This window comes from Scatophagus argus, chromosome 20 (assembly GCF_020382885.2).
Source record: "Scatophagus argus isolate fScaArg1 chromosome 20, fScaArg1.pri, whole genome shotgun sequence".
NCBI classification, from domain to species: domain Eukaryota; kingdom Metazoa; phylum Chordata; class Actinopteri; family Scatophagidae; genus Scatophagus; species Scatophagus argus.
Window position 1 is genome coordinate 691,129 of NC_058512.1, and position 14,728 is coordinate 705,856.

A 14,728-nucleotide genomic window follows, 5' to 3' on the forward strand; every position below is an offset into this window, starting at 1 on the left:
GCTGCTCTGACCAATCACATCCCACAAACGGATCCGCTCGGCCGGCCGTCTCACGTGTTTTTTCAGCATGGATGAAGAAAATGTCGGGTGATGAGTGAGAACGTCCACATTCACACATGAAACCAGCGCTGGAGTCCATGTTGACTTCACAGGCGTGAAGTTTAACGTTTTTCTGCCACCCCGTCATGTGACGACCCCTCAGGTGTATCAGGTGGCCCTCTGCAGGGGCCCAACCCCTCTGGTTGGGAACCACTTGACTGAAGGGCCCGCAGCTCAGCCTGAGGTTTGTCAGGAGAAATCGCATCCGGACAGACGAACAGCAGCTTCGTGACCAGCGTTTGGGTTTACCTGCAGGCCACAGAGCTGCTCTGGAGAGACCACCCTGACTGCGGTTGACCTGGCGGTGTTTGGACAAGCATCTCGACTGAATGTGCAGTCAAATTCCAGTTCATTTTATCACACTGACAGACGGTGAAACTCACAGGCCAACAGCGCCACCCAGTGGCCACCTGCAGGAGTGCTGGTCTGTAGGTGAAAAATTTGCCGGCAAACTGCAGGACTATCAGATCCTGTGTTTTGATTAGTTTCACTTAGTCACACCCACTGAGGGGTATGTATTTGTTCCCCACCAGACTTGCCTTGCTTTAACTCTTAGAGTGGATATGACCTGGATGACTGAGAACCTCCACAGACACGTCTGTAGGTGAAGCACAGCAAACTTTGATTCTCTGGATGGAAAGCGACTTGACCTCCTGCTGTAGTTTACCTTCAGGTTTCTGGTATCCACAAACTAAACTGTGCATAAATTACTGCTGGTGTCAGTGATTTATAAATGTATGAATGGATGTTTGACATTCATTACTTTCAGTCCGCTCTGTCAAAACCTGTCACATCAGATTTTGGTTCATTTTCAAAATGGATATGAAATAATCAAAAGTGAAAGTTAAACTTATTGTGTCAGCGGAGCAGCAGAGGTTCTCCGACTCCTCTGAAGTTCTTGAACTGAACAGAACATCCAAACATGTGGAAAAAATCAATCAGGCAAAGATCCTTTTGCAATCAATACAACTGGGTAACTGAGCGTTATTTTCATCACGGGTTCACCTGACAACAGGGTCCGTTTTGTGGGCTTCTGATCGGCTTCTCGAGGCGCTTCAGTCGCACGTGGTGAACCTGCTCATGATGGACTGCATGTACTTCATTGTGGACATTGAATGTAAATAACACATGAGTCCTGCAGCAGATGTGGAATAAGGACACAGCAGCAGCTTTTATTTCAGATGATACATGAGGCACCAACAGGAAACATTCAGTGCATGCAAGCCCATTAAAACATCCAGCAGGTCAACATGCACACACAGCTGGAACAGAAACGCGTCGACGCTCAAAGTCCACAACACAGACACAGAAAACACTCGAGGCTTTTGGCGCGAGAATAAAAGGATGTAAAGAGAAGAACACGGACATCAAACACCGAAGGAATGAAGGTTCACTTTCAGCCTCCACATGCACGTCGTCACTTCGTCTTCCTCCTCTAACACCGACAGCACTTGATCCGAACAGGCCGCGTAGCTCACCGCAGAACACGACGGGGTGTCAAAGTGTCGCGATCGTGTGGCAAGAACAAGGACAGGAAGTGTGCGCTGACCGCCAACAGAAAACTCTTTAATGAGCTCACGCGCCTGTCATCAAACCTCTAAAGTTCACTCAGGTGAGACGTCTCGTTAGCCGCGGCGCGTTTACACACAGAAATGTTGACTCCGGCCGAAGCTTCACTTCAGCCTTCAGAGAATAAACACGAGGCGAGAGCTTCAGTCGGCGGTCGTGACGCTCGATCACAGCAAGTTTTGAAGCTTGAAAACGATATTAAAAAGTTACTCATCCTGCCCTGAAAAGCTTGTTTCTACTGACCTCTGGTGGTTTACCTTCTCAGCGCACTGCAGTGACACACAGGCGGACTGCAGTGCGCTGTGACATCACACTCTCCTCTCCCCTGTGGGATGCCTTTAAAGGAACAGTCAGACATTTTGGGCAAAACGTCCAACGGCCTGACTGGTGTGAAAAGCTGCTGGGATTCGATTTATTTCTGGACTCGTTTGCTAACTGATCGCCCACACGGCGACTTGGTTCTCGACACTCTTCACATTCACACTGCGAACACATACAAACGTCTGCGTACGTCGGCGCTTCCTCTGCATGTTTCCGGTTTGTTGAAGCAGAAATGGCGTGTTGTCGAGGCCACGTGAATGTCAGGACGGTTACAGCATGTGACGGCACAACACTTTACTGTATGTACGCCGTGAGGGTTCACTGAAACACCTCAGTGTTTGGCTTCTCGCGGGTAGAACTCGGCTAAGGTGCTCTGAGGGATCCTCTTCAGCATCTCTTTGGGGAAGATCCTCATGAGCTGCCATCCGATGTCCAGGGTCTCAAACACGCTGCGGTTCTCGTAGGCACCTGGACAGGTAAACACAACACATCAACACGGCAGCTTCATGTTCGCCCACTGACGTGTTCTTCGGTGGCCTACACTACATTATTATGTCATCATGTGCTGTCAGTAGCTTCAAACTGTGAAATGTTGTCACATGACGTGATGACACAAGCTGCCTGTTAGCTGACTGACAAAACATCAGATTTCTGAACTCCTTGAGTGTTTAAATGCCAGACAAACGCCGCCCCACTGCACCTTGGGAGATGAAGTTTTTCTCAAACTTGGTCAGGAACTCCAGATAGAGCAGATCGTCAGCTGTCAGAGCCTCCTCCCCCACCACGGCCTTCATGGCCTGGACGTCCTTTCCTATGGCGTAGCACGCATACTGCACGCACGCGCACACACACACACACACACACACAGACGCTCAGAGCGTGCTCAGAACGGCAAGCGTGTGTGAAGTGTGTGTGTATGAGAACTCACGAGCTGGTTGGAGACGTCCGAGTGGTCTCTGCGGGTCATCCCCTCCCCGATGGCGGACTTCATCAGACGTGAGAGAGACGGCAGCACGTTGATGGGAGGGTAGATCTAAACCACGACGACACAACACGATGGGTGAGGAGAAACGAGCACAAACCACACCGAGTGCCGCCTCCTCAGGGATCCCATCAGGAGCCGACTCCATTCTCACAAGAAGCCTCCAACGGTGGAGGCCTTTGGCTTCTTTTTTGGTCTTTAAGGCTTACAAATCAGAATCTCAATGAAATGTTTGCCAAACGTTGAGGACTTAATGGCACCTGAACAGGAGGCACCACACACACTTAACTCAGGAGTCAGGATCCACAGCAGGAAACGCTTTCGTGTGTGTGTGTGTGTGTGTGTGTGTGTGAAGGTCTCAAAACCAAAGGGACTGAATAATCTACGTCCCAAGTCAAGACAAATGTCCCCTGAGCCAAATCCCAAGTTAAGTCCCACTTCCAAACCAACAAGGTCCAAGTCAGACCCCAAGTCAAGACCAGCAAAACAAACAAATCATTTTGTCGAGTCAGATTCACGAACAAAGTCATGTGACTCACATGCGTCATAACGGACAGGAACACGGTCTGTTACCTGTCTGTTGTGGAGCTGTCTGTCCACGTAGATCTGTCCCTCTGTGATGTATCCGGTCAGGTCAGGAATGGGATGAGTGATGTCTGCGGGACACAAGAACACAGCGTGTCAATGGCGCTGCGGTGCGAGCATCACGAGCTCGCGGTCGGGCGTGTGCGTACCGTCGTTGGGCATCGTGAGGATCGGGATCTGAGTGATGGAGCCGTTACGTCCCTCCACCCTGCCGGCTCTCTCGTAGATGGTGGCCAAGTCCGTGTACATGTAACCGGGGAACCCTCGCCGGCCCGGCACTTCCTCTCGGGCCGCCGACACCTGAGTGGCACACGGCTGAGTAAATGCACAATTTACTTCACATTTCCTGCAGTCATTCGAGAACAGATGGACTGAAAGAGCGTCTGACCTCTCGCAGAGCCTCCGCGTAGGAGCTCATATCGGTGAGGATGACGAGGACGTGCTTCTCACACTGATAGGCCAGGTACTCCGCTGATGTCAGAGCTAAACGCGGCGTGATGATTCGCTCGATGCTGCAATGCAGAAGGAAGTTCAAAACCTGCATTAGTCACATGAGACCCTCTTCTGGCTGATGAACCTGAGGCTTCCTGAAATGAGTGATGAGTGACCAAAACCTCTCAGTGAGCCTCCAGACATCTGACTTACAAAACCCAGTCACTCAGGAACTTAATATTTTCTCGTGTCCACCACATCTGAAGCTGATACGTGAGGGTTCTCGGGTTTTACGAGGCAGAAGTGGACCAAAGCGTCCCGTGTGCCAAATCTGTCTGAAACATCTCCAAAACGCCACAATCTGTTTTCAGTATTTCGATAACTAATCTTTGTTTGATCAGACTCTCCGCCGCAGCTGATGATGAACGCAAGCGGCGCTTCATCATCCTTCACTTTCGCCGCCCGCTCGTGTTTCTGTGCAGGTCACACGTACGTGGGGTCGTTGGCCAGGTTGAGGAACAGGCAGACGTTGTCCATGGAGCCGTTCTCCTCGAAGTCAGACTTAAAGAACCTGGCCGTCTCCATGTTGACCTGCAGCAGGAGGAGAGACTGCAGGTCACTGTGGAGCACAGGCCAGCACGCTCAGCGCAGGTTTAACGCTTTCCCCCCACCGCCGTCACTTCATGAAACTCAGTGAAATCTGAAACGTGTACAAAGTCATGAGTTTGTCGTAACGAGACGTAAACCACTTGTGAATTTGTTCTCACCCCCATGGCTGCAAACACGATGGCGAAGTTGTCCTCGCTGTAGTCCATCACGTCTTTGGACTTCCTCACCAAACCGGCCTGGCGGCAGATCTGAGCCGCGATCTGACGAGCAGCGGGAACAAAGATTTCCGTGTAACCAAATACATTTACTCAAGTGGTGTACTCATGTACACATGTGTACTTTACCTGTAAACCTCAGCCATCACCTGCAGTCCTGATGAGTGTGGGACACCATCAGCTCATCACAGATCAGATGCAGCAGGACAGCAGTCACAGGGGACATTTTACTGCATACTAAGTACTGAGGATACCTTATATAATACTTCTACTGTGAATACTTTATATATATGTTGATTAAAGGAAGAAGTTAAAGGGAAGTGACACGATAAATTAATGAAATCTAATCAGGATTCAGCCCTCAGGCGGCGGCACACAGAACGTTTCAGTCAGGAAACAAACTCCCTGTGTGTGTGTGTGTGTGTGTGTGTGTGTGTGTGTGCCTGCCTCATTGTGTGGCAGCCCTGCAGCAGAGAAGATGGGGATTTTCTGCCCTCTGGCGATGCTGTTCATGCCGTCGATGGCTGATATTCCGGTCTGGATCATCTCTTCAGGGTAGATTCGACACTGAGGGTTTATAGGCTGACCTGCAGAGGGGGAGGAGTTAAAGCTCGGCTGCCATAACCACATCTGCAGGTTGGCAGCAGACGTCAACATTTTGTTATTCTGCATTTACTGAAGCTAACTGCAGCTTGACTGTCTGTGTGTGTGTGTGTGTGTGTGTGTGTGTGTGTGTGCGCTTCAGAGCACAAACGCACCCATGATATCCAAGAAGTCTTCAGCCAGGACTGCTGGTCCTCTGTCAATAGGTTTACCAGATCCATTAAAGACACGGCCTGCAAACACACGCATGCAAACACAAACACATGCGCGCGCACACACACACACACACACACATACAGTTTTGGACTGTCACGGATTTATGGAAGGCTGCAGAGCTGAAGTGGTCTCAGTCTGGACCTGAATCAGTGCAACATGGTTATGGTGTTGTGTGTCGTACCCAGCATGTCCTCAGAGACAGGCGTCCGCAAGATGTCTCCTGTAAACTCACAGCTGGTCTTCTTGGCATCGATACCTGAAGTCCCCTCAAACACCTGCAGGGGGCAGAGTGGAGCAGGGACACGACAGTCCATCAGAGGACTATCAGGACACACACACCTGTAATGATGGACAGCTTAAAGACAGAAGTATTTTCTCTGTTAGGATTTCACTTTTACTCTCTGATCAATAAAAATAAATGACGTCACAGAACAAGAGCCCCAGTCTGCAGGCATGCAGCTCCACCCACGGGGAACTGGTCACAGACCAAAGTCTGGGACAAGGTGCCGTCCATCCTGAGGCCAGCCTGGATGTCATCACAGTCTGTCCAGTCGTACCTGGACCACGGCTTTGGAGCCGGTGACCTCCAGCACCTGGCCGCTCCGCTTGGTGCCGTCCGGCAGCGTGAGGTGGACGATCTCTGCGTACCTGGGGAACTGTTGGAGAGGGACACTCAGAGTGCGTTCATTCATGTCCTCGAAGGACAGTCGGATCATTTAGCAGGACAAACGTTTGATCTGCACTGTGACAGCTCAGTCATCGAGGTCGTCCTCACCTTCACTTGGTCCAAAATCACCAGCGGACCGTTGACTCCCGACACGGTTTTATAGGCTGAGGACGAAGAACAGCAGAGTGATAACCTGAAGGGACTCTGTCAGCGTACCTGCACAGGTGGCTGATGGGCGGATTTATTCAAACAGAGCTGAGCCCATTTGTCCACAGACAGGAAATGAACCAGCATTAATTTATCACTTCATCCAGTGTGAGGATTTGCTTCTCTGTCTAACAGCACGCTGGACTGAGTGTCCTTCAGCCTCTGGACGTGTAGAAACCACACAAAGCGCCTCATTCAGGTCCCACAGAACCACAAGCCTCCAGCTCAGCGGCTGCAGGGCTGAGGACCCGCCGAGCCGAGCCGAGCCGAGCCGTCAGCGTCAGAACATCATGACAAATGGGACCGCAACGTCTCTGTTTGGTCAAAGCCCAGCATAATCTACCAAACATCCCAACAGAGGAACACAAACACTCACACCAGCGAAGCTGAGAGCTCAACACGTTAACGGCTTTGAAATGACGCATAGGAGACACGCGTCGTGACTCCGGACTGAGGCGGACTCACTGAGGCGGGGCTGGGAGATGTAATCCCGCTTCACGGCCATCACATGCTCCCGGGAGGCGGCGGCGGCGGCCGGAGCGGCGGCCGGAGTCCTGTTCCCGCTGACGGCCGAGGACAGCTCACTCATGGCCCCGTTCATCATCCCTCTGAGCGCCTTCATCGCCATGTCGACACCCGCAGCGGCAGCATCCGAGTCGTGACGGGCAGCCTCGGCGCATGCGCGATGGACACACCAGCCGCATCATGGGGGAGGCTGAACGTTTATTTATTTATTTGCTCATTAATTTTTTTTAAATTGTAAAAGTGTGACTAAACACAATGGAAAGAACATTCAGATTAACCGACGGGATCAAACCTCTGAACTGATCTTAATGAGAAATCTGTGACGTTTGAATAACCTGAGCCATACCGCACCTGGCTTCTGCTGTCACGTGGGCTTAAGGAAGTGAGCTTCACATCCGTCAGGTAATGAAATCAGTCGAGATGTCAGAGATGATTTACAGTTCGTTTAATCCCACTCTGTAAAAGTTCATTAAAGTGGGTTTGACAGGCACACCAGGACACAGAGGACCAACAGAACATGATACTGTCACTTTGGACATCCACTGATTATCAGTCAGCTTCCAAACAACACGTCCAAGTTCACATTTTGCTTCTCAGACATCTGAAAACATCATTTTGGAGATACAAAGTGATCAGCTGAGTGAATAATCGATCGTACAAAGAGTCCAACAGAAACAAAGTGAACCTGAGTGTTAGCTAACTTTTCTGTGTGCTTCTGGACACCAGAGGAAGACATAAAGCTGTCCTTGAAGTGTCCATCAACTAGCCGATGAATCAGAACGGGACACACGGAGACACAACAAAAGAACTTCACCATCTTGGTCTTTCTCTCTCTGTGAATCTGTTTCTGTGTCTCATCCCGTGTCTGTCCCAGTCCTCCTCCGGTGCGTCACGGCCGCTGGACTCATTGGTCCAGCGCGGAGAGTAGCAGGGGATGGGAGGCGGGGGACGAGGAGCTCTCCTTCGATCCTCCTGCCAGTGGGAGGCCAGACTCCAGTCCGGCTCTGCTGGAGGATATCCGGACCTGCTGTCCTCTGAGCGGGGGGGTCTCCTCCACTGACCGTCCGGGTGTGAGGGGGGCCATCGGTACGGGTGGTGGACGTGGGCTCCCATCGGGGGACAGTAAGGAGGCGGAGGCAGTAGTGGCGGAGAGGGAAGGAGGCCGTTGAGCGGACGGTACGGATGTGAGCGGTGGTCTGTTCCAGATCTGAGACAGAGAGACAAGAAGACCAGTCTGTCCAACGTGCCCACAGGAGACGGCAAGCAGCAGAAACAGGACAGAAGGAGTCGGAAGCTCCTCGACTCATTTTTATTAACAAATAATATTTATGTGCTGCTACCCCAATCCAGACAAAAGCCCCAAACTTTAAGCACCACACGAGCACAACCGTCAGGACGGACGGCAGTGAAGAAACCCTCGCAGATCAGCCGTGAAGCACAGACACAAACCCCCCGCGGCCATCACAGCTCGTCCTCCCACGGGCCGTTTCTCCTCCTACCTGAGGTACCACGAGTCGCCGAAGTGAGGTCGTCTCTCCTCCCTGCTGTCGGGCCGACGTGCAGCGCGGCCTCTCATTGGCTCCTGCTCGCACTCGTCCATCCCCTCGTTACTGTTCCAAAACCATCACAGGAGACGAATCGATAAGCGCCATCGATAGTCCCATCAAACTGGAGCACAGACTTCAGATAATATTCACACATTTCTGCCCTCGCTGACCTGCAGCAGTTACTGTTAATGTTAATATTGTGCTAACGTTAAGACACCACCTTGTCCAGCAGGGGTCACCCTCGAGCTCTGGCTCACAGACAGTACAGGGAGGGACTGTCACTCAGGGGACAGGAGCTGCTGGGCGGAGGAGGACAGATCGTTTTTCGATGCTAAGCTAGGCTAACACGGCGTTGTGTTACTGGTGAAATGTTTGGCTGCATGGAGATTTACAGACACGTAGCAGGATGAAGAAGGTTAAAGGTGAGCCGTAAACTTCTGAGACAGGAAGCAGAGGTCGGACGTCAAACAAACACTAAAGTCTGGACGTGTTCTCAGTGAGGACGACCGTCTCTGTCTCACCTCCTCTTCGGTCCATGCTGCAGGTCGTCCAGGTAGTTCTGCCTTTCTATGGCGTGACCGCGCGCCAGGTTGAACACTGAGAACAAAACAACATTCACGTTCATTCAGAGATGCGGCCGACGCACACCAAAGTAAGACACGAGGACGCCGGCACTCACGCTCCACAGCCGCCTCAGGATCCATCCCGTCGACGTCAATCAGATACCTGCAGGACAGACACAGCGGTTAGGCGGCGTCACAGCCACAGGACAAAGTGTGCGCTTCGTGCCGAACACACCTGCAGATCAGGTAGCCGGTTCGATTCAGACCGTGGGTGCAGTGGACGCCGATCAGCTTGTCTGGAAAGGAAACCACAGTTTTAACGTGTGCGTGTAAAAGCAAAGCGTGTTTGTGTGTGCGTGTGCTCATCAGGTTTCAGATGGCCTGCACTACAGGAGCTGAGGAGGGTCAAACGGGGACAGAAAGTGATTTGTACTGAACATCACACAGACTGACAGAGAGCTCATCAAACCAGCGACCCTGAGGGGGACACGCAGGACCAGACTCACCACATGTGAGCGCATGTGGAATCTGGTCCCAGTTTGCCCTGAATGATGGACAGGAAACATCATGATGTCACAGTGAAGCTGACCTTTGACCTTCTGGAGAGAAAAAGTCTTCATTTCATCATTTCACCCTGTTAGACATTTGGGTGAAACGTTGTCATGATTAGTGTGTGTGTGTGTGTGTGTGTTTTGTTGCGTTATGTTTCGTGAATCTTCCTGTCAGGCTGCGTTCAGCTTCAGCAGAAGGTGCTGACCGTTTGTAGCCAGGAAGGCGAAACTCGGGGCAAAGAGAGATGCTGCTGGCCGAGCTGCCTGACGGCGGACATTAGCGCCGGCTCGCCGAGACTCCAGCGAGGCAGCCTGAGGAAACTACACGGTCACATGACGGTTCCTGACATGTTCCTCACTGACTAACACATCATCTTCATCAGCAGCTCGGGGTTGTCTCACCGTTATCGGCGTTGTCTCGCAGGAACCTCCGCACGGCGCGTTTGAAGCTCAGGATGGTGCGGTCGCTGGGAACCGCGTGACCAGCTGTGAGGATCTTCACAACCAGCAGCGACTCAGGGACATCCTGCGCACACGACAGCAGACGTCAGCTGACGTCCGTCTACACGGGAAACCCAGTAAGACCCGAGCGAGGTTACCTGCAGGCTGTAGTAGCGTGTGGTGAACGTCAGGTCGATTACCAAGCCAAGCTCCTGCTTTTCTTCGCTCAAAGCGTCCAGCAGCTGCCAGTGGCCAAACGCCTCCGAACTCGGAAGCTGACGGCTGAGAGACTAAAGAGAACAGACTGCGATCAGCGGCCCGCACACCCTCACCCCACACCAAACCAGACGGCTGCAGCTGCTGACCTGCTTCAGGGGCACTTTGAAGGCGACGAAGCGCGTCCCGTCCAGTCGCCTCCCCACAGCTTTGTAGTCCTCCCACCTGCCGGCCAGAAAACATCGCACGGCTTTAAAACCAACAGGCCGCCATCCTGTAGTCACCGTGGACTGAGTCACCCGAGACGCCAGGGACAAGCTGCTGTGTGGATCACTTCTATTGGTTCTTATTTTTAGCTTTACTGTTTTACTTTACTTTGGGTTCAGATTTTCTGAAGTTTCAGGGACAACAAGGTGACGCACTGAGCTCCCGGTCCTGCTTTGATTCATGTGATGTCATTGCGGTGAACCTGCTGACTTTTGGGCCTTTCCAGCCCAAACTCCATCTGAGGATCAAGTTTCTTCCAGTCTGCATATTGAACTGATCCCACACAGCAGCGACGTGACTTTCATGGCTCACCTGCACTCTGCACACCTGGCAAGGTTTCAGTCCTCAGCTGAACGTTGTTGACGTGAAGCCTACCTGTCCGGCACTCCGCTTTTCTTCCTGTGTCGGGACATCTTCAGGGTCTCCCGCAGCTGTTTCTTCCTGCTTTCCCTTCGCTGCTCGGAACAAACCAAACATTAAAACGTCCCCACGTGTGACCGCAGAGCAGGTAGCCTGCTGCTAGCCGGGTACTTCTACAACTGCTTATACTTACTGCCCTGTACACGCTGACTAAACGTACACGTACAAGTATTTCTAATCATTTCTCAAAACAAAAAAATGCTACAAACGATCTGAGAGCAGCGGTGCCCACACTACAAGCTGCCGGGCTTTCGTGGACAGCGGCTAACTGCCCCCGACCGCAGGCGCATGTTGACGACGTCACCACACGCCGTCCAAGCGCGCGTGACCGCCCCCTGGTGGCCGGCGACGCAGCTGCCACAGAATGTTGTGTTGGCTCGTACGCCAGGAGGACACCGAGTGTACCCGACGGCTCCTCCAATCAGGAACGAGCTACAGTGACTGCGCTCAGACGCTTAGGGAGCCCCTCTTCCTGTGACCTGTGAGCCACACGTGACCTCTGCCAGAAATACTTTTCAAGGTGAAAAGGGCATTTGGTTTATCACCAGAGTGTTATGAAGATTGTACATTCATGTCATTCTGATCAGCTTCTCAGCTTCTAACAGGCACCAGCATGTCAGAGTGTCACAGCATTAATGGAAAAGCTCATTAATGTTGCCTACACAACAAACTGTGAGTTTACAAAAGGATTTACAAAATGATGTCAAATCAAGATTTTACTACATTTTGCTGAATGTTGTGGGGTCAGTTTAATGTTTAAAAGGTTCCAATACAAACAGTCTCTGAGACGCTGAAGGAAATGCAGAAAGTGTTGCAGCTGCTGTGGACTTCAGCTCCACCTCACACACACTCACACTCATCACACACAAACACATCAGTGACACGTGACAGCAAAATACTCGCAGGGGAATTTTTCAGCATTAGATGTACTTCTACTTGTGATACTTTCAGTACATTTTACTGATAATACATACTTGTAAATCAGGAATAGTTTACTGCTGTACTTTCACTTGTTCACAATATTGTACTTGTACTTCACTTTCAGCTCTGAGCAGTTCTGATTACTGCACGGAGTACTCTGTCTCTCAGTACTCTGCAATACTTCTGCTCTACTTGTCATGACAGATTTACTTTGTTTGTGTGTCGTGTGGTGGAAATTCACTGCAGGCTGCGGGACTCGTTCTGTCACATGATTCTCCTTTTCAGGGTCATTTTTATTCTTATGTGCGACTGCAAGAAGTCCTGTTCTTTAAAAACTGACCAACAGTGACTGACTTCAAACTCCACCTGACCCTCCATCACGAGGCCTTCTGCATGAACTTTCCTCAGACTGCAAGACTGGAATTTCCTCCTCGCCTGCAGCTCGTTGTTTTTATGGTGTGTAGACGAGCAATGACTCACCTGGACACACCTGGAGGAGACGGCAGAGCGACTGCACACACTGTTTCCCAGCACATGCGAGAAAAGGTTAGCTAACACACCGGATCTAACTTCCTGTTTCAGCCCATAGGGGGAAACCCATTTATGTTCATCCAGGTGTGACTGATAGTGTGTCTGCACCTTCACAGGTTGGACTTATTGGGGGGCGGAGACAGAGACACAGAGAGACATAACGGACACACACAGCACAGGAACACAGACGTCACTGAGTGAGCAGAGGAGTCGAACACAAGAAGAAGAAGAAGAAGAAGAAGAAGGATCCCACAGTTCAGAGGACAGATGGACCACAGCGGGAAGTGTAACAGGGCAGTGCTGGTCTCCGTGGGACAGTTTGACCCCGAGGTGAGGCTGAGGAGGAGGCCTGGAGCCAAGAGGGACACCAAGAGCCTCCACCGCACCCTCAGCAACCTGGGCTTCCAGGTGGACATCCACAACGACCTGAGAAGTGAGGAGATCTATGAGCTGTTTCTGAAAGGTACCACACACACACACACTCACACACTCTCTCTCTTTTGCTGGGATCTCCATCCGCTTTGTGTCTGTTAGCTGCTCGCCCTGCTGAGCTCCGCTTCACTCAGAGCTCAGACGAGCTCTGAATGTTTTCAGAAGTCCAGGACTCTGGTCCCACAGGCAGCCTCACCGGCCTCTCTGGTCAACCTGCCGAGTCAATCCCAGCACGCACCGATGGACTCGTGTCCCGCAGCAGGTCACGGTCAGCAGGGCCGCAGCCAGGGTTTTAGAAACCCTGTGGAGGCCCAGAGAAGAGGCCCTCGGGGGCCCCGACTGTGGAAGCAAAGTTTTACACCAAAGCATTCAAGGCTTTCAGGTTCCACATCAGACTTTCCTGTTTGGAGTCGGCTGAGTCCTCAACTTCCAGACTAATTAACAAAGTACAGCCTGACTGTTCAGGCTGTTATCACTGACAGATAAAGTGCAGCGCGGTCACGAAGCGGACGTGATCATTGGTTATGTAATCACCTCTGAGCGTCACAGAGAACTGAAGCCGTCCCACTGAACGTTAACTGTGTTGTGTGAGCGTGAACACACGCTCTTCACACTCTGTCCTGCGTGCATACCTGCTGTACTCCACCTTTTCATGTGTCTTTGTCTTTCTGCACGCGGACTAATAAAGACCGACTGAAGCGTGTAATCATCTGAGCGTGTGCGTGTCGGTGTGTGTTTGTGTCGCAGAGAGCCGGCGGCCCGTGAAGGACTGTTTTCTGGCCGTCTTGTCGTCTCACGGGGACGAGGGCCACGTGTTCGGAGCTGATGGGGAACCCGTCCGCCTGTCACGGATCTTCACGTGTTTTGACAACGACTGCATGGAGAAGAAGGCCAAGCTGTTCCTCATACAGGTGGGCAGCGGGAGGAGTCCGCCGGCCGACTTTTGACTTCAGGACGCGTCTCACCGAGCGCTTTGTCTCTCTGCTGTGTGTGCAGGCCTGCCGGGGAGACGGTCTGGATGACGGCGTGGAGGTGGATTCGGCCGCTGAGACCGGCGCAGAGTGCAGCCTTTCGCAGCCTCTCTCAGTTCCTGTAGACACAGCTGTGATGTACGCCACAGCACCAGGTACGTCAGAGCCAACAGCTCAGCGAAAAGTCCTCGTGTTGGACGCCACATCAACCTGTCCTCTGTGTAAACCCTCTCCTCAGGTTACGGAGCTTTCACGGGCCCCCTCGGCTCGGTCTTCCTCCAGACCTTCTGCACTTTATTGCAGGAGGAAGGCGGTTGGAAGCTGGAGCTGACTCGCCTGATGACCCGCCTCTCCCACAGAGTGGCCTACACCTTCCAGGCCAAAGGCGGCGTCCTGGCCGGGAAGAAACAGATGCCGTGCCTGCTGACACGACTGACCAGAGACGTGTTCCCGTTCGTCGAGCCGGGGAAGGCCGGCGGGGGGGCGGGGCTCTCGGCCACGTCCCTGGTCTGCTGACGTGTTGTGCTGGTGTTGTACAGAACTGTGATTAGACTGTAACATGTCCACGTGAGAAATGTTCTTTATTTATTCCTGCATTTGTTATTAAAGACAGAGCGTCAAAAAATGTCTCAGTCTTTATTGTCTCACGATGACACATGCTCGTTTAGGTCTGTTTGTGGCTAATTACTGCCACGCCATTTTAGGAAAGATTAGATCTAAAATATAAAAAAAGTGTAGGAATTGGGTTTCTAAGTTGTGTTCCAACAAATAACTTTTGCAAATTTATGACTTGATGAGACAAGACACATTCATCAATAAACTTGAACCTGTTTGTGTG

General features: G+C 51.8%; 3 protein-coding genes across 6 annotated transcripts; 1 reads left to right on the forward strand and 2 right to left on the reverse strand.

The window, feature by feature from the left end:
* Nucleotides 1-1,246: 1,246 nt before the first annotated feature.
* Nucleotides 1,247-7,325, reverse strand: atp6v1b2 (ATPase H+ transporting V1 subunit B2). 4 transcript variants are annotated; one of them, XM_046375511.1, is made up of 14 exons: nucleotides 6,971-7,325; nucleotides 6,407-6,462; nucleotides 6,189-6,287; nucleotides 5,813-5,906; nucleotides 5,571-5,648; nucleotides 5,260-5,399; nucleotides 4,756-4,857; nucleotides 4,482-4,579; nucleotides 3,945-4,068; nucleotides 3,706-3,856; nucleotides 3,545-3,627; nucleotides 2,918-3,022; nucleotides 2,690-2,819; nucleotides 1,247-2,457 (listed from the first exon to the last, which is right to left on the reverse strand). In XM_046375511.1, exons 1-14 carry the CDS (start codon nucleotides 7,131-7,133, stop codon nucleotides 2,321-2,323), a joined length of 1,560 nt encoding a protein of 519 aa, XP_046231467.1. In that variant the 5' UTR covers nucleotides 7,134-7,325; the 3' UTR covers nucleotides 1,247-2,320. The 4 variants fall into 4 exon arrangements, with proteins under 4 accessions (XP_046231467.1, XP_046231468.1, XP_046231470.1 ...); XM_046375512.1 differs by lacking the exon at nucleotides 6,971-7,325 and adding an exon at nucleotides 6,882-6,958; XM_046375514.1 differs by lacking the exons at nucleotides 2,690-2,819; nucleotides 2,918-3,022.
* A 135-nt stretch (nucleotides 7,326-7,460) lies between these two features.
* Nucleotides 7,461-11,379, reverse strand: dusp11 (dual specificity phosphatase 11 (RNA/RNP complex 1-interacting)). The gene is made up of 9 exons (XM_046375515.1): nucleotides 10,991-11,379; nucleotides 10,498-10,573; nucleotides 10,291-10,422; nucleotides 10,094-10,217; nucleotides 9,376-9,436; nucleotides 9,257-9,303; nucleotides 9,099-9,174; nucleotides 8,530-8,640; nucleotides 7,461-8,237 (listed from the first exon to the last, which is right to left on the reverse strand). Exons 1-9 carry the CDS (start codon nucleotides 11,026-11,028, stop codon nucleotides 7,841-7,843), a joined length of 1,062 nt encoding a protein of 353 aa, XP_046231471.1. The 5' UTR covers nucleotides 11,029-11,379; the 3' UTR covers nucleotides 7,461-7,840.
* A 73-nt stretch (nucleotides 11,380-11,452) lies between these two features.
* LOC124051646 (caspase-3-like) lies at nucleotides 11,453-14,534 on the forward strand. Its single transcript, XM_046375220.1, has 6 exons — nucleotides 11,453-11,555; nucleotides 12,242-12,502; nucleotides 12,604-12,950; nucleotides 13,667-13,830; nucleotides 13,916-14,045; nucleotides 14,129-14,534. The coding sequence occupies exons 3-6, from the start codon at nucleotides 12,755-12,757 to the stop codon at nucleotides 14,404-14,406; spliced, it is 768 nt and encodes a 255-aa protein (XP_046231176.1). The 5' UTR covers nucleotides 11,453-11,555; nucleotides 12,242-12,502; nucleotides 12,604-12,754; the 3' UTR covers nucleotides 14,407-14,534.
* Nucleotides 14,535-14,728: the final 194 nt, after the last annotated feature.